Consider the following 21,541-nt stretch of genomic DNA (forward strand, 5'->3'; position numbering starts at 1 on the left):
ACCTTATATGTGGACAATGGTGCATGGTGAGACTAGTCAACTAAACATCTAAACGTTGGCAAGTCCAATTTGTTGTGGGTATTTTATTATTAATATTAATATTTCCAACTCGCAGTATTATGCTGCATTCAAAGCCATGTTCTTACTTCCCAGTTTGTATGTTGTAATTACAACTTATTGCGTGAACAAGTGCTAAACATTGCCACATAAACTTTGTGGTTCGGAAAAAAATGGGCTCAGCATCACATGAAATTTCATCCTTAGTCTCTTAATCTCTTAATCCCTAGTCTCTTAGTCTTTAGTGGCAGTGGTGGCCTAGTGGTTAAGGAAGCAGCCCCGTAATCAGAAGGTTGCTGGTTCGAATCCCGATCTGCCAAGGTACCACTGAGGTGCCACTGAGCAAAGCACTGTCCCCACACACTTTTTCATAACTTAATAAATCATGGGTATTTTAGGCCATAGCACCCGAGCATCCTCTCCCATTTCCTTTCACGGCCAGTGGTGCTATCACCGCCATGGATAGCTATTAAAGTGCTATTAAAGTCAATAACCTGAGTCATCGACTGACACAAATTCCACAATCTCAGCAACAAAGTGTGACTCACAATAAAATAAATATAGTTATTTTCCATGGCAGATTGCCTCCAGTCATTCATGCAGCGTTCCGTCTGAGAAAGGGAGCGCGCGATGACTCAACCTGGGGGATTATGGGTTATGGAGACTTTTCCATATTGGCACAGCGTGCTACCTTCTATACTGAACCGCATGTAGCCAAAGATTCTACACCCGTGGGCACGTAGAGACAAAACGTCGATCCGACAGATTTAGAGCCAGGAGCCTTTTCAGGGCCATCGAGAGGCAGAAACGAAGCAGAAACGAACCTCTCAGGCAACACTGCTGTTAACACGTTATGATGTGCTGCGTAACCTGCACTTCTTAATTGCGACTGGGAGCACTGTGCCACACTACAATCTAAAAAAGCAGAGCGTCTGCAGAATCTGCCCATGTCCCCCAAAACCTTCTTTTCTAAATTAACTGAGCAATTATGGGAAATTGGGGACTGGAGAGCACGGCAGACGCCCCACTTCCCTTTGAGAGCATTTCATCTGTTTAAAAAAAAAACCTTTAAAGCAATTCTTACTACCACCCTGGACTTCACAACACGGACTCATCATCATTCCGTTGTTCTTTCTATGTGAAAAATGTTCCAGTTTCTGTACTGTTTTTTTTTTTCAATTATAAAAACACATCAATGCTAATAATGATGTTCAAACAGGGAACAACAGGAACATTTGCCATTTTTACATCGTTTGAACATACCTTGATAACATATTTCCCAAATATTTTATTTTGCCTTGGAAATGTACACGCTTCTATATATGCTTGGAAATGTTTAATTGGTCATTTGGGCCACTGAAACAAACAGTGAGAAAAAGTCCATGCTGTAACTGAGAGGGCCAGCAATATAGAAGTCTATTTCATCACTACAATTTCTATGTGCATAATTCAGAATAATCTTTTTAAAATTTAGTGACTTCTTTTATCTCACAGATCTCACAGGCTGCCGCTTTAGTCCCCCTTGAAACATAGACTTACACCTGAATACAAACTATACAATTTCAATGCAGTTCAAGACTTGCTTTTCCACCCTGATCACAATCACTACTTTAATGTGGTGCCGCTTACCCTATTCACACTCTTGTGGAAGAAAAGAACTGGTCGAGACATTTCACTGTGCAGGTCTAACGCACGACACTCTCCAGCGTTGTGGGAGTTTCTCCCCCACGGGGGCTGCTACTCCTGACCAGGCCAAATTGAATCTGTCTTCATTACACAGAGTGTCTGTCCAGAATACATCCCATTAAGTCCAGACCCACTACAGGCTCAATTGGAGATGCGTGTGGACGTAGATCCCGTAGATGCCGCTCTCCTCCCGTTCCACGTCACTTCAACAATGAAAGCCAGTTGGTTGTCACGACAAGAGCCAGCCGGGAGAACATCATGACTTGACTGGCTGAATTTCCACTACAGGCAGCCAATGGCTCGGAATGACTGGGCGCTGGGGCAGGATGTTCACACACTAAGATACAAAACGGGAGCGGGTGGCGGAATACTAAACAGCGCTCAGCATATCAGCGGTGGTCATCGGACAAAAGGCCCCAGAATATTTATTGAATTTCAGCCGGCCTCCTATCTCTGAGGAGGCAAAGTGTGAGTGTGAGTGCCCATGGAAATCGTCGCGTGAATCCACTCTGATGCCGGACGTGCCCAACCCCAAACCGCGGCCACGATTGACCTCGCCGGTGGGAGCAGCGGTTTGTCGCCCCGCGAGGGCCCGGGGCCCGCCGCGGAATACCAATTCAAGCCCGCTTTCACGAGCATGATCTGCAATCAAACACAACTACTACAGGGCAGCCAGCGGAGCCTAGAAAGGAGCGCCCTCACACACACACACACACACACGCTGCTGCATTTCAAGCACAATAACCCCGATGCTCACAGTAAATGAGATAAGATGAGTAATTACTTTGATTACGACGATGAGTATAATTATTTTCAAACCTGTGTTTATACATACAACGCTTACGACACCGACCACACAATAGTATGCACAGGTTCATCAATTGACCGATTTACATTCAATGACACACCGGCCTTCATATGTGCAGAATTTTTTTAAGCACACTTCAACCATTGCAATTTGCAACAAGCTGAAAAGAGACACATGGGGCAGTATGACACAAACCACCAAACATGAAACACACACAAGTTTATAAAAAAAATGGGAAATATCATTTCTGCCTTAAGACTATTGTTCAAGAGTTCACTGTTCTATCTACCCACTGTTATTTATTGCTCATCCAATGCCCCTCCAAAGGTTTCTTGAGAGGTTTTTGTGGGGCATAATTTTGAGCCTAAGGTTCTTAGAGTTGTGCGTCTAGGGAACTATTTAAACATTAGTCACAATTAGGAGGGGGAAACTGTTGCTATGATGCATATTTCAACGTATTACAGAGACTATTGTGGAAAAGAGGCTCAGGCCAAAGTGGAACGATCACACACACTGAAGGTATCAGCATAAGTGACAGAGATGACGTCTGTCGCTTCGCGCTGCTACTGGTGCTGGTGGTGGAAAATGAACCTGTTGGCCAGTCAGTTGCATTTATTGTGGATTATAAAGTGCTTGTCACAAGCAAGAAACCGCTCCTGTGCTCCCTGTATGTGTACAGCAAACATGCTGCATTAAACGTGTAAGGGTTTTTAAAATGTGTTTAGTATTTTTAATTAACTGCAGCGATTAACACGCTCATTTTGACAGCCCTAATGATATTTACTTGATGATTTTCCTAATTTTAAGACCCAATGGTACTGATTTTTTTGAGTATTTATAAATGATAAAATTTCTCCTTTGGATGAGGTTTCATATTTACTGTAACCAACACACGCATAATCTGCGAAACCCCAAATGATTAGTTAATCATCCGTAATCAGCCTTGGTTTAACGTTATTTGCCAGCATGTGGACTGGCTCTGAGTAACTCTACATTACAGCTCTAAATCAAATGTTGTCTAACCAAATCCCCCCATCTTGTCCCGCTGCTGCTCCAGCTCTTGCAAATTTGTGAGTCCGACTGAACACAGTGACCACGGTGGGAGAACAGCGGACGCTGCAAGGGAGGAGGTGACGGCTGTGCAGGCCAGTCGAGGGGAAACGTCAACCTGTCATCGAGAGAGAGGGACAGCAGGACAGAGAGAGGGAGAGAAAGAGACACAGATGGGGGTGCAGCATGACGGATGAAATTGAAGCGCTCCAGACAGGACACGAGGCAGGAGATGAGAGTGAGGGAGACCAGCAGTAAAACGAAAAATCGAAAAATAGTGTTACCATTGGGTACAGTGAGCTCCTATCTGATGGTTTTTCATATTGAAGGAATAAAACTGGATGGCACATAGTGTTGTACTAATTTGTACTATGGATGTATAGAATCTTGTTTCCTCCTAATAAATAAAAATACACAGCTTTAAATTTGCAAATGTGAATTGCAATATTAACGAATCTAAAACATTGTATTTCTTCTATAAATTAGAGATTTTTTTCTGTGTTGATTCAGGATTGTACACATTTGCATTTATGAAACATTATGAATTGTGAGTTTTGTGTATCGACCTCTGCCTGTGTATTCAGTGCACAGTGGCTCTTAAATGGATGTTATTTTCCAATGCAGTGACAGTTCTGATTAATTACCTGCGCGTGTTTATGCCTGTGTTCATTACGAGTGCGAAGCTGTCAGTGATTTCTAGAAACATTTTTACGTAGCGCATATTACCCTTGATGAGCCGAGGAAGACTCCCCTTCCTAAATAAAAATCTGTGGCAGGCGCTGATTTCCTCTCGTCTTCCTGCACACTTCTCTCATTACCTGTCTTCAGAAGCTTGGGTTCACATGGCACGTCCTCTCTCCCTCGCACGTTTCACCCGTTTCCGTCTCCTCCTTTTCATTATCCCGCTTTCACGTCTTCCGACTTCCCCTCCACGCTTCATCACGCTCCAGATCTTCTCTCCCCACACGTGTGCGTCTTAATGAGGTGGAAACTTTCAAATGACAGCGAGGGGCACACCATCCAATTTCACACAAGCATCGAACAGAAGCTGAACAGCCAGTCTTCTGCAGCGCTTCCCGCCTGGCCCGCGGCAAAGGGATCCGATTCGCTTAGCGTTCTGCGTCTCATAAAAGAAGTCAGAAATGATAATGCGCCACATCGCCATCTCCCACAAGTCGGCTAACTGTGCTGTAAATAAGTCGGGTGCTCATTAAAAAGTGGAGATAGATGGGGGACTGCCTGACATCCGGAGAGGGACTGCCATGGCGCCAGTGCCCATGTTCACAACGGATCCCATAGGAGGGACAACGGCGGAGGCAGAACTGTAATTTAGCTTCAAATCCAGCCCCTGGGAGCAACCGAGACACTCTCAGTCCCACCCCCACCATCAAAAAGCGTACAAGCAATCCACAGCCAGGAGGTCTGCAGAGGAACAATTACGGCATTTTCCAGACGCCCTTATCCAGAGCGACTTACAATCAGTAGTTACAGGGACAGTCGTCCTGGAGACACAACGCTTGGTTAACGCTCCTGTGCACCCCGTATGTGTACATCAAACATTCTGCATTAAAGGTGTAAGGTGTAAAAATGTGTTTAATTTTTTAATTAATTGCAGCCCTAATGATATTTATATGAAAGTGCCTTACAAAGCAATACACAGTTACTGCCATTCTGCCCATTTTAAGACCCAATGGTGTCACATGATTCCATCCATGTGACTGGGAGCAACACGGAAACGAGCTAACGTGACTCCTATAAATTGGCAAGATCGCCACTGCCAGCTGCTCAGTCATTGATTGACACCCGTCAAACTAGACTCGGCTTCGTATCGACCTACGTAATGCCGCTCCTAATCATCTCCTCTGGTCCCAACTCCTCCCTCTCACCCTGCCTTGTCATAACTTGAACTTAAAACGTGAACGACCACATCCGTGTGGTGTTGCGGCTTTCTTTCGCACAGTAATTCGGAGGGTTCATCGTTTTCTCCTACACGTGCTCACGTTCTGGTCCCTTGGCGGGACCGTGACTACTGGTACTGATAGGATTTATAAAATATCTCCTTTGTTGAGGTTTCGTATTTACTGTAACCAACACACGCATAATCTGCGAACCCCAAATGATTAGTTAATCGTCCGTAATCAGTCCCCCTGGGGACACTAAGGGACACAATAGTAGTAAGCGGGTTTTTGAACCTGGGACTTTGTGGTCTCTCCAGCGCTACAGCTGCCATAGCATGTGGAATTTACGCGTGAATTTACTGAGAAAGGACAGCGTGTTGGTTGTGTGTGTCTGAGCCCACTCACCAATCAGAGAAGAGCGCCCGTCTCCTAGAGGATAGCGCTGGTACCGGGGCACGGCGAACGGCGGCAGCTTGTGGAAGTCGGTGTGCAGCAGGGGCTCCAGCCGGGAGGCCGATGGGTCGGAGGGGAAGAAGAGGTTGTAGATCTGAGAGCAGGCGGGGTGCAGCTGAGTCACTGGGGACACAGGGGACCGATGGGACGAAATGAATTGCTGTTAAAGCCATTCTGACTCAGATTTTCTTGTATCTCAGCTTCTAGCATGAACCCAAACTGTTTTCTCCTCTTCTTCACCACAAGGAAGATGACTGGTGCGCGTTCACAGACACATAAGAGACAAAGTGGCTGGAAAGAGGAGAGGAAATGTGCGAGTTGAGAGAGGGCGCGCCTCAGGACTCACCGTGGACGGCAGGGAGCACCGTCCGTCTCATGGCCAGCACCAGGCCGAGCGGGCAGCCCAGCAGGAAGCAGTGGGAAGCCTCGAACTCCAAGCGCCCCGGGTTCAGCAGCCCACTGCTACTCGGCTCCTGAACAAGACTGAGCACAGCGTCACACTGTGTGAGAGACAGCCTGCGAACATCGGGCACATGCCGCCTGGAGCATTTTACACGTGGGGCTACTTTGCAGGTTCAAAATCCTGAATTGCCAAGGTGCCCCTGAGGTCCCCTTGATCAGGGTACCCTCCCCGCACACTGCTCCCCGGCACATTTCATGGCTGCTCACTGCTCCCAAGGGTGATGGGATGAATGCAGAGGACACTTTTCATTGTGTCACCGTGTGCTGTGCTTGTTGTGTATCGCTCTCACTGTCAAGCTTGTTAGTACTACTGTGATAAGGAGCTCTGAATCCATTTGGTTGTCTAATTTCTAGTCAGTTTATGCACCATGCTTGCAATGCCTGATGCGATTCGTGTTCTATTATATCGCCTGCTTTGTAACTGTAATGTGCCGCACCTGTCTCCTTAGAAACACGTCTTTCATTTTCCTCTACTGTCGTGTTCCGAGGAGGAACGAGAAATCTCCCGTTCTTGTTCTTCCATCTGGATCGCTAAATCTCACCCGAATGGACAGCGGACTGAAGAATGGCGAGAAAGCTGCAGCACTGGGGAGCGAGACACTCCTGGACAGGGTGTGGCATCCGGGGACTGCTGCAGAGCGAGCCCACGTGGTGACAGGGTGTCCTCCCGACCGAGAACAGTTTACACCCAGCCTCGTCCAGGGGGCTTTAGGCGCAGAAGCGGTGACTCATCTCCAGCTCTGGGGTGAGGAAGGTGCAGAGGAACGCACTTCAACGGCGGGAAAGTCGGGAAGCTGTTGGCACGTCGCCTTGCATGAACGTCATTGTTCAGTCGCGTAGGGACGCTGCCGCAGCGCCGCAGACTATTTTTAGCTGAGAGCAGCAGGCAGGCAGCCGTGCTGCAAATATTGATAAAGAGCAGGAAGGGGAGAGGAGCGCCACGGCCCCCCGATAAGCTGGGGGAGGTCCAGACCCCCCCAACATAGCTGCGCCACCCGGGCAGATCCTATCAGACTATATTCAGCAATCAGAGACACACATGCCTGCCATCATGAATACAATTCCCAGCTGACACACACACCATTATACAGGTGCACCTCAAATATACACACACTGTCCAAACAACACATTTATGACCACTCATCCTTAAAGTCATATCTGTACAAAATGCAACCACAAATGCATGTATACATACATTCTGTACAAAATGCATGATAAACCACAAATGCATATATACAAACATCAGTGCAAAAAACACGCCCAACACCAAATGCATGTATACACACATTCTGTGCAAAATGCACAATAAACTACAAATGCATGCACACACACATTCTGTACAAAATGCATGATAAACCACAAATGCATGTATACAAACATCTGTGCAAAATACACAAAAAAACACAAATGCATGTATAAAAATATCTGTACAAAATACATGCACAACCACAAATGCATTATATATACATACACACACATGCCCTAATTTACAGTATAAATTTGTATCAAGGCTGGATTCTCTCTGCTGCTGCTGTATTTTGTCAGTAAATCGTCAGTGATTCACATCCTGCACCAACAGATCGGTAAAGCAGCACACCTACATGCCGACACATCGGCTACTTCCCACCAAGCTGAAAACAATGAGCAATGAAGGTTAAACCTTCCCTCATGCTACACGGTGTGAGAGTGTGTGTGTGTGTGTGTGTGTGTGTGTGTGTGTGTGTGTGTGAACAACCTGTTTATAAAGGCACTGTGCTGCCCAGACGATTCCGCCTCGAATGAGTCGCTCTGCTTCCGGCCAAGGGGCTGTCTGCCACGCCTGTGCCCGTCGCCGGGGGCCGAGATGTCGATGTTACTCTTGCTGAGGCGTTTGCTGGAGCTCAGGTCAGGACTGGCTTCTCCCAGAGCACCGGGGTTGTCCTGCGTGGGACGGGACAGCGTGGGACACTTGCATAACCATGCAAACAGCCGACTGAGTGTATGCTGAGCTGTGAACGGGGTGTGCGTGCATTTTCTCCTTCAACATTAAGAGGCTCGAGTGGCTGCTTTTTTCTGCTTGCCTGCTTTAATGGCAGCGACATCACATGCACTTCTGCTCTGGGACTGACCAATGCAGCCCACACCAAGGAACACACACACAGGGGTCACAGATCTATGCCGAATAGACTTAATGATAGTGTGTCAATACAGAGGGTTTTCACATGCACTCTAGAGCTGGTTGACCACACATTTTAGGTCCTAATTCCATTTTCAAGATCTCTAGCCAGATTCTGACAACAGTTGACTGCAGATTTTATTCACAAACATTTGTAGCAATTTTAGGACACAATGAACTGTAATCAGCAAATCCATGCGGCACAATAAGCTATTAAAAGGATATTATTAAGGGCAAATGATCGTTTACCATTCAGCGGTGCTCATTGCGTTCTGCTGAGTGCTGTTCAGCGGAGCCTGTTTAGAACTGGACGAAATCACCAACCTTTATTCGTGTGAGTTCACACCTGCCTGATGTGAAATCAGCATAATTGCTGCTGCAGTGATCACACTGCAAATGCACTAATTCAACAATTCATGAAGGGCCTGCCCCATATTTAAAAATTGCGTGTAATTATTATAGCGACTGACGCTTTCACAAGTACCCAAAATTTCACAAGACCAACATTTCCACTGCGAAGCTTCACACCAGGATTCAAAAAGCCCCTTTCAACACTCAACAGCACATGCAAAGCTACAGCGAGGAACTACTGTGGATCTAGCCCTCACTCTCTATCCATTAGGGGTAGCCAATGTGGCAAAAAATATATATATATTATAACAATATATGTTCCCATATTGACCTTGTCTGAAGTAAATACCACATGTAGCACTTTCTATACAAAGCTGCTGAATCCAGAACTGGGTTACGGCTTCCCGATCAATGCAGGGTGGGGACACACCCATGTCTACAGACAGTTTACATTTGCGAAATGGGGAGGGCATGAGATCTCCAGAGAGGAGTTTTCAGAATGGTTATTTAGAATTTCTCTTTTCTGCGTATTCATGTGGACGACAAGGCGGTCGTTTTTTAAAAAAACTCTGCAGTGTCAGCCCAACCTCCAGCCTGACCTATAACCCCAAACGCATCCCACATACAACAATGGCAGATAAGACCTCACAAAGCAACTACAAGAAATTCTCTGTACGGTGCACAAGGCTGGAGAACTGCAATGTAATGGCAATGGACAAGGCGTCTGACTGCAGATCAGCGTCCTGGCTGGGTAGTGGTGGCCTGGTTTTAAAAAAGTGAGGTGATTGTCACATGTGATACACAGCAGCACAGCACACGATGCACACAGTGAAATGTGTCCTCTGCATTTAACCCATCACCCTGAGTGAGCAGTGGGCAGCCATGACCGGCGCCCGGGGAGCAGTGTGTGGGGACGGTGCTTTGCTCAGTGGCACCTCAGTGGCACCTTGGCGGATCGGGATTCGAACCGGCAACCTTCTGATTACGGGGCTGCTTCCTTAACCTCTAGGCCACCAATTCCTGGTGGGTAAGGAAGCGAACCTGTAATCGGACGGTGGCCAGTTTGAATCCCGCACCGCCGCCGTATGCTGCGCTGCCGTGTTTCACAATGACAGTCACTTCACTTTCACTTTCAACATGCTCCACCAGTTTAACTAGACAAGGAGAGCGGGGATTTACAGCGCCTTTTACAGGCGTGGGGGGGGCTTTAAATCCATGTTCTCTGTGCCTCCAAGTGGACAACAACATTTCAGATTTTTAGTTTTTTTTTAGTTTTTTAAACACCAAAAACTCATTTTAGAGAAAAGCGGAGCCTTAATATGTTTGTGTGTGTGTGTGTGTGTACCTTCAGACTCTCTGTGCTGCTGTTTCGGCTGCTGGTGGGACTCCCCTGTCGATAGCTGTTGCTGAAACAAAGGGCGTCGAAACACAGCACCCCGCCGACGCAGTCGCCCATCAGACACACCTGATCAGAAAGGAGAAGGGGCGCATCGATCAGCACCGAATCAACGCTCGGCAGCGGGGAGGCTTAACACCAGCGAAATCCGCCACTCAATCTCACTGTCAATAAAGGCGAGTTAATTAAGACTCCAGAAACAACGGCGCTCTCGGCGAAGGACGTCACCACGCTTGATGTGAGCGCAGCTCTCCAGGAGCCACGGCGCGGCGGGGGACACAAAGAGATGCGCATTTAGCAGAGCAACAGGAAGGGGGCAATTAAAGCGTCACATACTGAGCCAAGATCATTAACACGGCTCCACTGGCCCGGCCACTCCCCCCCCCCAGAATCATTTGCTCCTCTTCAGTTGACAAGCGAGCGTGATTGGGTTGAGCGTGTCGGATCAGACGGCGGTGGGCTCGGAGCCAGAGAGCCCCCCCACCCGAGTTTGGGGGTTGGGGGGAACATGACTCACCAGCGGTGACTCAGGCTCAGGCCTGTCACCGAGAGAGGGTTGGAGTGTGTGTTCTTTTGGGGTGGGGGGGGGAGGACACCGACCTGCCCGGTGAAGCCCTGTCCATCTTCTGACTGCAGGAAGCTGTGGTACGACTGGTTGGCCCGGGCGATGACGGTTGCCACGGCGTCCTGGTAGTGTGGGGCAGCAATGGCAAGGAGGGGGAGGGCCGCCAGGGGCAGGTGATCCACGCTGCTGGACACGCAACTTTCATCGTAGCTGTAAGGGTTCAGGCTGCAGTGGGAGACAAAAAAAATCTTGTTTGACATCATCTCACCGTTTTTTTTGGTTGCAAAAAAATGAGATTTTGATATTGTAAACCTGTCTTAATGGCTACATTTACGGCATTTATCAGACGCCCTTATCCAGAGAAACTGATAATCAGTAGTTACAGGGACAGTCTCCCCCTGGAGACACTCAGGGTTAAGTGTCTTGCTCAGGGACACAATGGTAGTAAGTGGGGTTTGAACCTGGGTCTTCTGGTTCATAGGCGAGTGTATTACCCACTAGGCTACAACCACCCATGCTATGAGAGTTGTAGATAAGATTTGAAAGATTTGAAAGACGAGATTCATTCTCCGCAGTGGCTTCACGTCCTTAAAATGTAAAAAATGATCATCAAAATCAACGGCAACTATTTTAATCATTAATTTCTGTCAAGAATGTTGACTAATTGTTGCACCCCTACTCTCAAACCTCATTTGGGTGTCATATGCTCCCAATTTGCTCTTGTCACGTCGGCGAGCTGACGAGGGCAGGAAGCGCAGAGACGGGACATACTGGAAACAATGATTTATTAATAAATACAAAGAAACACGGCGCGATGGCTGAAAACAGGAGTAACAAAAAGGGGAAAACACAAACTAGCCCGCAGGCGTGTGCCGATTGGCAGAACTCAAACACATCAAACAGTTGTCAGGTCCACAAAAATGGTCACGTTCACGGAAATGTCGGAGGCTGCCTGGCGCCTCTTGTACACTGTTTGGATTGGGCACAGATGATGTCTCCAGCTGCATCCAATCCTGACAGCTCCAAATACCTGAAGTAGACCAGAATCACATCATGCAAGCAGCTTTCTGATGAGCAAACCTGTGAACTAGTGTTGTATTGTACTGCCATGGAAATTTGCCCACATAAATTACATGCCTGTGCTTACTAGCTAAACTTATTCATAATTTTCACGTGTTAGAAGCGTGAAATGAAAAATGGGTTCTGTTTTAGATTCTGTGTATCATTACAGCTTTTGTATTTGTCTGAAGTGGAATAAAAACGCAAAGTGCTCCCGGTGACGTTTTCACTTAATGCCATTCTAGTATTTGCCAGTTCAGGCATTTTACGGGAAAAAAGAGAATCACTTTGACTTTCAGCTTTTAGGGAGAGAGGCAGTCAGTAGACAAAGCCATGAATCAGACGAGACCCGGGCCAACGCCGCAGACTTGTGCCTGGGCTGCAGGTCCAGCAGGCTGGCGGGAACCGGAAATCCTTCTCCTCCGCCACCCACACCCATGTTGTCTCGGCCCGATCCTGAATTCACCCGAGCGCTCTTCCCCTGGACCCGTTCAGAGACGAGGGAAACTGCCTCTACGTGTGTTGGTACGGAGAGGCTGATGGAGGTCGGGGAGGAATTGGCACCCCCGCCCGGGTAACGGCTCCGAGAACAGCTGTGCCAACCCCGGAGCCATTGATCACCCGCACCAATCAGACGGGCCGGCTGCTGCCAAGCCTATCAAGGGCACAAACGAGCGCAGGCCCGAGCCAGGGGGAGGCAATAACTCAGTCTGTGGCGGTGAAATGCTGCCCAGTGGGCGGCGTGTTGGGCAAATTGATTGGCGCCGAGGTGGCGAGATAGGGAGCCCAAAGCGTCCCAGGCGGATTCCTGAGAAGTCCTGCTGTTAAGTCAAGCGTTCGCGTTTCTCACTTTTTGATAAATAACAGCTGAGGGTGACGTCTTAGCGAGAGGGAGGGAGGGAGGAAAGCAGAAGGCGGTGAGCGGGGGACAGGAGGGAGGGGGACGGACTCCATACGCCTGCGTAGGAGACGGGCGCGGCGGGGGAGTTGTGTCAGGACGCTGCGCATCACCAGGAACTCACCTGCCGACCAAGCCAATCGCAGCAACAACATGGATCGAATGTTCGAAACTTCTGACAAACACGTTTCCAACTGGTCCTGATTCCTTTCTGTCACAAACGGTTTTCATTATGACAACCACAATATTCAAAAAGATTAAATATTGTGTTCGGTCCCTTAGTTTACAGATGACAACCAATTTTATAAAACGCCACTGGACTCCTCATGGAAATGGGTTACATATATAAAACAACTATATAATATATTTAAAGTAATTTGATGAGTTATTAAGGTCATAATACTAATAATATGATTGTTATTGTTATTACTATTAAAGTTGCACGACCTAATCTGACGGTCTGGTGTGTACGCGCCCTCTCACCAGCCACAGATGGCACGGGGAGCGCCCGTCCTTGCCGAGCGTGATCCAGGCGGGCACACCGCTGTGAGGTCGATGCCAGGGCGGAGCGGGGCAGCGGCCAGATTCATTTCTGTCGTGTTTTACACGAGCGGACCAGGCTGCAGAGGGCCGCGTGATTATCACGTCCGGCCCCGGTACCCGCCAAAGAACCTACCTGTGGATTGAAATAAACTGCCAAATGGAAACACTCTGATGGAGCGGCCGTTTTATTGTCGACTCCTTACTGTCCCATGTCACTTATGTCTTCCAATGCCGAGGCCACTCATTACCTTGTTAACCTCGGGTCAGCTCCTAAACAAATCACCGCTGCTGAACAGATGTTCGGCAAAATTCCCGGCGGAGGCAGACCACTGACGGAGGACCGGAAATCCCTCAACATGAGGCGGGGGGTTGCATGCCGGTTATCTCTCCTCGCTAAAGATACTGAGGCTGATGGGGCTGACTAGCAGGTTCCCAGGAAGAACCTCTCCCTCTTTTTCACATCGAGTCTCCGTTTCAGCTCCGGCATAGTGCCCGTAGAAAATGACTCAACCAGCACGCCGCCTCTGCTGACCCGCTCTGCTTTATCTGTGTTCTCATTAGCAGCGTGTGAGACTCAGAAGCAGGCCCCAGCCTTCCAGAAAAAAACCCATAAAACTTCAAAAGAAGCTCTGTACCACAGACCAACAGACCTCTTCTGCGGCAACGCCGGGGCTTTCAGATGACCCTAGAGGCCACCAGGCGCAAAGAAATGTTTCTTCATCGATTTCGCCGGATGAATTCCCGAGCTCACTAGCATCGTAACGTGCGTGTGGACGGGGGACCTGCCATTAACTGAACCCAGTCCCGCCATCACACCCGGCAGGCACGAGATAGGACCCGCACGTCAGACAAAGCCCCTCTTGAAGATGAGGAGGCCTTGAGAAGCCTCGAAAAGCCTCTTCTCCACGACAGAGGGACATGATCTCGGGGGTCCGCCCCGAGCCCAACTAATCGCTGGCATTGTAACGGGCCGCATTACAGCACACGCGTTAATCCGGGCTGGAGGGGCTGTGGGGGGCGGGAGAAGGACAGCGTGTCCGCAAACAAGCTTAATTAGAGGAAGAGTGGACGTGACGAGGAGCCGTCGGCCTGGACGAAGCCAGACGGGCGTTAATGGCGCCGTCCTCCAGGGAAGCGGGAGCAGTCGTTTTTAAATGGTGTCACGGCGGGCGTCGTTTATTATCCCCTCGCCCTGCCGCGCACACATGACAGCGACAGATCAATCATCTGTCGTCTTTTCTGCTTAATTAGACGCGGCGTGTCACAGGTGGACAGCGATGTTTAACACCTCGGCGGCAGGAACGAGCCTTTATCCCACACCCACACACACAGGCCGGCAGAAATCCGCCGCCTTATCCGCGATTCATTAGGAGGAAGAGGATTTAATGAGGTCTTTCCAGCCCATCACCGCAAATCCCCCCGTTCGGTGGTGTGTGGTTATTTACTCTGGACTTCTTTTGACCTTCCGTCGGGGGGGGGGGGGGGGGGACTGTTTACCCGCGCCGCCGCTCTCGAGTCTGTCGGCGCATCGCGCTCATTCACTTTCCGCCCGCCATTTCCGCACCAAGCTGTCGGGGCCCGGCGGTAGATTAAATTAAGCCACCGGGCCGACCCCCCCGCCCGCGGCCCTGCATATTCCTTTACTGGCGGTGGCGTTGTTGTTGTTGTTGACGTCGGCGCGTGGTGCCACCCATCGGGCCTGCGCCTTCATCCGGACGGAGCTCATTAAATGGCCGGGCTGTTGGAGGAGATGCTCTGTGTGTGTTTTTGTGTGTGTGTGTGTGTGTGTGTGTGTGTGTGTCCAGGCATCGGGGAGACGTGGCGATAACTCAGTCCCGCCATGATCCCAGAGGATGTTGTTCTTTTCAATATTTCATCCATGGCTGCTGGAGGATGCACTTGAATGTCAATCCGCCGAAGCCAGAGCTGAAGTTGTCAGATTTATTTACAACAAAAAAACCCCACCCTCCAGGAGCTCCGCCCACCCCACCTATATATAAACAGCAGACATTGTGTTGAGAGCTAAGCAAGCTACATTTCACACTTATATCTATGTATTACTCTCACACACACATCAAAAAGTCCCCAAAGTCCTCATTACCTGTAGTGATCAAAAGAGAAGCTGCCATCTGTGGAGGAAAAGGAATATTCTGGATGCCAGGGGCAGCTTGGCCCGGTTCTCTGATTAAAGAACACAGACTTCACTTCCTCCTCTATTTACTGAAACGGACAGAAGTGAACACACAGACAAACACTGACTGATGGCTCACTTGGGCAATCGCCACACTGAGCTGTTTTTTACACTCCCATTGTAACGGGCTACATTACAGCACATGCGTTGATCCTATGGGTTGTAGTAGCCTTGTGGGTAACACACTTGCCTATGATCCAGAAAACCCAGGTTCAAATCCCGCTTACTACCATTGTGTCCCTGAGCAAGACACTTAACCCTAAGTTGCTCCAGGGAGACTGTCCCTGTCACTACTGATTGTAAGTTGCTCTGGATAAGGGCTTCTGATAAATGTCGTAAAAGTAAACATAAATGTAATCCAGACTGAAGGGTCTATGGGGGGCAGTGGTGGCCAAGCAGTTAAGGAAGCGGCCCCATAATCAGAAGGTTGCCAGTTCCAATCCCGATCCACCAAGGTGCCACTGAGTAAAGCACCGTCCCCACACACTGCTCCCCGGGCGCCTGTCATGGCTGCTCACTGCTCACCAAGGGTGATGGTTAAAAGCAGAGAAGCAATTTCCTTCAGGATAAATAAAGTAAAAAAAAAAAAAACATCAACCATGTTGCTTTCTTTAATGTATGTCTTCATGGGCATTGTTTTTGTGGGTCTTCCACCATTAAAAAACATACGGGAAAAAATATGAGTGGAAAAAGGTGGACAATTGGATAATCTGCTTGGCCTGATAGGACTGTAGATGCTAGCAGCATGTTAATGAACGGCCTGCTGATCTCTTCTATTCATGAGGACATTTGGACTTTGTTTCTCGTTTAACCTTCATCAGCTCAGTCTCATGCATAGATAAAAACCACATTTTCTATATGTATCAGGCACTTGGAAGCGATTGCTCGCTGCCGTTTAACACCCACCCCACCTCTCCAACCCCCAGCGGTGTGACGTGGGGACACGCAGGCACACAGAACGCACTCACTTGGAGACAAGGGAGAAGGCCTTGGCACACACAGCGGGGCAGGGCACTAGCTTGATGAGCACATGTTCTGCAGCGGCCTGGAAGTGGGCCCTGGAAACCTTCTCCAGCACGGACGCCAGCGTGTCGGCATCGCCAGCCTTCGCACCCGGGTCTCCGCCTGCCATGTCCAGGATGTTGCCACCATGCACCAGCAGGATCAGCACATGGGTCTTGCATTGTTTCTGTTATATTAAAATAAAAAGCATAAATGGGCTCATGCCAGATAGCAGGATCCATGATGAAGGCACAGAAACCATCATATGAGGTCTGACTAATCTTGTACCCAGCCAATGTAGTGAAGGATGAGCTGTAATTTCATTAATTAGATACTGATGCTATGACATTGTCTATGAATTTGGATTCTAAGTATTCAATGCAAGAGACAGCAAATGCATATCACACTAGCCTTTCTAATAAAAAGGTTGTAGGAAAAATAATCCAGAGAAAATATATAGATAGAACAGCGATGTATTAAACTGTTTAGTCTTTTTTATTAGCCTTATTTTTCTCTTTTTTTCTATTTTATTTATTTCTATAACTGTTTCGCTGGTTAAAGTAGATTATTGATTTGATTTTCATTGTTTGGTTCTCAGTTATATTTATATAGATTTATATTACTTGATTCACTGTGCATTGTTACATCCCTATAGGAAAATAAAAAGCCCAACATTTTTTACTGCATGAAAATGCATCAGGTCGCCTGTTAAGGTTCACCTGGACATCTGGCACTTCTGTCATTTTGTTCCAAATATTGCACAATTGCAATGCAAATTTATTTATTGGGGCAAGCGCTATCAAAGGACAATTGGCTGCAAAATGTCATCATTCCATATAAAATAAGTTCAAGAGCTGACGGGGAAGGAAGCGCAGAGGCGGGACATACTGGAAACAATGAACAACACAACACAAACCAAACCAGGCACGATGGCCAAAAAAAGGGCAAACAAAAAGTGGAGAACATAAACAATCCCGCAGGCGTGTGCCGATTGCCAGAACTGGAAACAACTATACATCTACGTTGCAGGGTCAGCATAAAATGTCGCAGCCCCGAATGGCTGCTCAACAAGTCCTTTATAACCGCCCTGCTTACATGCAGATTGGTGCCATGTGTGTCTCCAGCAAAGATGCTCTGGATTTTTCTAACTAACTGCTTTCTCATTCGGAATCATCATCTTGCCTATTGTAAGCACTGAAATATTTCATAAGCACTAATTGGCATGGGAAAATGAAGTAAATCCAATAACACTGTGATGAGAATGCAGAATATGAAATAACCCAGGCCATGAAGTAGTATTAATATCATGGATCATAATATTGAGAACCAAATGAAAGCATCTGTCCCTTTCCTGAAGTGTTTGTCTGGCATATAGGCCAGTATTTTTTTAAATGCATGTATATTATGTATAGCTGTGCAGAGGTCCTACCTCCATGTCCTCCAGGCCATCCATGCTGCTCTGGGGGGGACATGTGGGCCGGCCAAGGCGGTAGAGGCTCTCTGGACAACAGCAAGGAGAAAGAAAAGAGAGGAGACAGAGAAGTCCTTCAAGCAGAACCGAAACCCACCAAAGCTCACAGTGATAAATTAGAATTTTCCTTCCTGACAGTCTGTACCGACATAAAGTCGAGAACATCCATCCACCTCAGAGTCATTTCTATGTTGTCAGAAAAGAAAAGCACGAGGGATAAATAAAGAGACAATCCATTTACTTTTCCCCAAAGAATCTATCACTCAGGGTCTGAGGTCAGAGGTCAATGGCCTCTCAGAATACCCTGCTGGTCTTACATCCCCTGCTCTGGGCTGCCTTTGTCTCTCTGCTCTCACACTGCGGTGAGAGGAAACTGTTGTTAGAAAAGATGAAAGATGCACCACATAGAATAGGGGAGCAGAACCCACTGAATCCAGTTAAAAAATCGACATCACAGGGCCTAGCGGCTAAGGAAGCACACTTGTAATTGGAAGGTTGCAGGTTCAAATCCCGAACTGACAAGATGAAGGTCTTGTCACCAGACACTGCTCCCCGGGCATCTCTCACTGCTCACTGGTTAAAAGCAGAGGACACATTTCATTGTGTCACCATGTGCTGTGCTGCAGGGTTCCACAATGACAATCACTTTACTTTCATTTTAAAAAGAAGGGCTCAGGGACAACGTTTCTGATATGTTGGAGTTGGTTTTCCTCATGACACTGATCACTGGTGGGACCATCACACACATGCTATTTTACCCTGACTTCCATTTTCTTATTTAAATCACTCTGTTCAGCCTTTCCATGGAAATTATGATAACTGCAGAAATATGGTGTACATGTTGAGAAATGAGAACCATGTGGGCATAAGTGAAATCAAAAGTGACTGGTGCTTGTTCAGTATTATTATTAATTAAAAGCTAGAAAAATGTTTATCCTTTATAAAAATGAAGGTAAATTGCAACCTTTTATAAAATTACACACCAATCTCTTACCTGGCACACACCAAACACAGTGGCACTTGGCTTCATGCCTCAAGATCTTATAAACTTAAAAAGAAATTTGTTTTTCTTAAATGACACCACTATTGCATATGTAATACATCCAGTAGTATCTAATGTATAATAAAAAGCATCAGAAGCTGAAGATCTGATGGTTCATTTTGCACTGTAAAACCCTATCCGGTAACCAGACAAAGCCCCCCGGCTGGGTTCCTGCTCCCATTAGAGTCGGTGGGAGAGCGCGGCCTAACAGGGTGGTGTTTCCCCCAGCAGCGCGGCTCCACCACCAGTCAATACGATTGTCAACAGAACAACTTAATCCTGCCGGCAGCACCCTCCGGCTCCTAATAAGTTCAAGGAGAGCAGTGCTGCACTCACAGTCAGGCGCTGGGGGTGATGGAGAAGCGAGCTCATCGTCTCACCAGCTCATCCTCCAGCATTATTCTTCTGCATCTTAATGCAGGCAGTGTCGACAGAGTAACTGACTGATTCCGGTGATCTTTCCACGTGCCGAATACTGTAAACGCATGTCTGTAAAGATCATTGGCTAAAATCGGCACGCAGCGCACACAGCAGCGACGCTGTACAGTGCAAAAAGTAGCTGACAAAGTAGCTGTGCAACCAATGGCAAATATCTCAGAGGGAGAAAGGTGGTGCATCAAACACACCACCGAAGCCCCAGACACTCAAAACGTTGCTCATTTCTTTCAGTGAACGAAAGGTTAACGGAACATTTCTAACTGCATCACCCCACGACACACTTACTGTACAACTGTGTGGCTCAGGTCTTCCAGAGCCTGGGTAGTAAAAGGAGGTAATGGTGTGTTCTATAGTTATTCTAGTTTAATCTTCTTTGCATAACACATTACTTTTTTTGTCTAAATTTGAAATATTATGTTTATGAGTGACGTATTGTTCTTGTCTTTATTATTTGCAACATCTTAGGCTAAATGAGCCATTCTATAAATATACAACTCCGACTAGTTGATGACTAATTGATAATAGTCGATTAGTCATCATATGAAGATAGTAGTTATTACTTTTGCTGACCCTGGCTGATGTTAATTAACCAACCAATGATGCAAAATATCCAGTCTAGTGGTGGAAACGGTTCCTGAACGATCTCTTAATTACTAGCGTTAGAATGACACTCTTGGGCAAAACAGAAAAGCTTCACAGTTCTCTTGATTTTTATTTCATTCACTTCTGCATGTCTTTGTGAAAAATTATCTTGCATTTTTAACAAGGTTTCGAAGGCGGCATGACAGATGGTTGTCAAAGTGATGTCACCCAGTGACATTACAACGCAGATGGAAACATGCATATGCATTTAATAAGAAAACATCTCAAGATGTTGGGCTCACAACACCAACACTTATCATTTGCAATGCTAAAATTTAAATAAAAAAATCCAAAACACACAAGCCATCCACTCATCTGCAAAAACTAAAAAGCAGATTAGATGCTTAATAAATTATGTGTTTCTGCAGATCTGTGTTTCTATGGATATCTCTGAATGTTTCATCTTCTGTAAATGAATTTGTGCTGTTTAAGGGTTTCTCCACCCCTTCCAAAAAATTTGAAGCAGAAAGCATGTATATTATAACAATTATTTTTTTTAAACAGGCTATAAATTTAACCTCTGTGACCAAGAAAAAAGCAGCTATAACACTATTGGTTCGGTAGTGTGTATTGTGTCTGGTTTGAACCTGTGGCTCAGGTCCTCACACGCACATACACACACACACACACACACACACACAAACTTGTCAGGAGGATGTTCCCACTGGTTTTGGACAGGCCACAGTAAAAGCCAGCCTGTCAGAGGCTCACACCAATCTCCCCGATCCTGTACTGTGTGTGACGAGGGACAGTCACATGGTAAACATGCAGGTACTCGCACCGTGGATCCTACCAGCACCAACCTGTGCCGAGCTTATCAGCAACTACTGTACCACATAATCAGACACGCACACACACAGACACACACAAACACGCATGCACCCACACATACACACAGTCACCTCCTTTTACTACCCGGGCTCTCCTCATGCTCTTTCAAACACCTTCACACAAACTCACACCGAGGAGGAATCATCCTCCATCAGCATTTCATACTTGAGGCATTGTGTTACCCGGAAAGAGAGGAAAGGGGGGAAAAAGGTAATTAAATGGGAATCAGTGTGTGGAGGAGATTAGGCCTGCAAGCTGCATTGTGTTAGATATGCCGATAGGTACATTTTGTGGGCAGAATAGTTATGAGTCGGGCTGAAGGCTCTTCCACGCCCGTGACCATGTCTGAAATATGCCACCAAAGTCAGACAGGAATGGATCTCACGGACTCAAATGCATCAATTACAATAAAATTTTGCTCAAGGAAGTTGGTTTCCTAATTAGATTGAAGGGCTTTTTTTTAACTTAAGATGATTATAGGAATTAAAGAGAAAATGCACCCTGAAGAAGTGGCCTCCTTTACTTAATTATATATAATTGTGT

At 47.1% G+C, this 21,541-nt stretch overlaps 1 protein-coding gene across 2 annotated transcripts in view; it reads right to left on the reverse strand.

The window, feature by feature from the left end:
• The window catches only part of pitpnm3 (PITPNM family member 3), a 58,716-nt gene that overhangs the window by 10,120 nt on the left and 27,055 nt on the right, over positions 1 to 21,541 (reverse strand). For both annotated transcript variants that reach the window (XM_029000578.1, XM_029000579.1), the window contains exons 4-10: positions 18,004 to 18,074; positions 16,541 to 16,761; positions 10,917 to 11,106; positions 10,266 to 10,385; positions 8,150 to 8,334; positions 6,299 to 6,435; positions 5,905 to 6,075 (exon numbers count right to left, since the gene is read on the reverse strand). In XM_029000578.1, the coding sequence (XP_028856411.1) occupies positions 5,905 to 6,075; positions 6,299 to 6,435; positions 8,150 to 8,334; positions 10,266 to 10,385; positions 10,917 to 11,106; positions 16,541 to 16,761; positions 18,004 to 18,074 (1,095 nt within the window). The remainder of the gene's footprint in view (positions 1 to 5,904; positions 6,076 to 6,298; positions 6,436 to 8,149; positions 8,335 to 10,265; positions 10,386 to 10,916; positions 11,107 to 16,540; positions 16,762 to 18,003; positions 18,075 to 21,541) is intronic.

This window comes from Denticeps clupeoides, chromosome 13, assembly GCF_900700375.1.
Source record: "Denticeps clupeoides chromosome 13, fDenClu1.1, whole genome shotgun sequence".
Classification (NCBI taxonomy): Eukaryota; Metazoa; Chordata; class Actinopteri; order Clupeiformes; family Denticipitidae; genus Denticeps; species Denticeps clupeoides.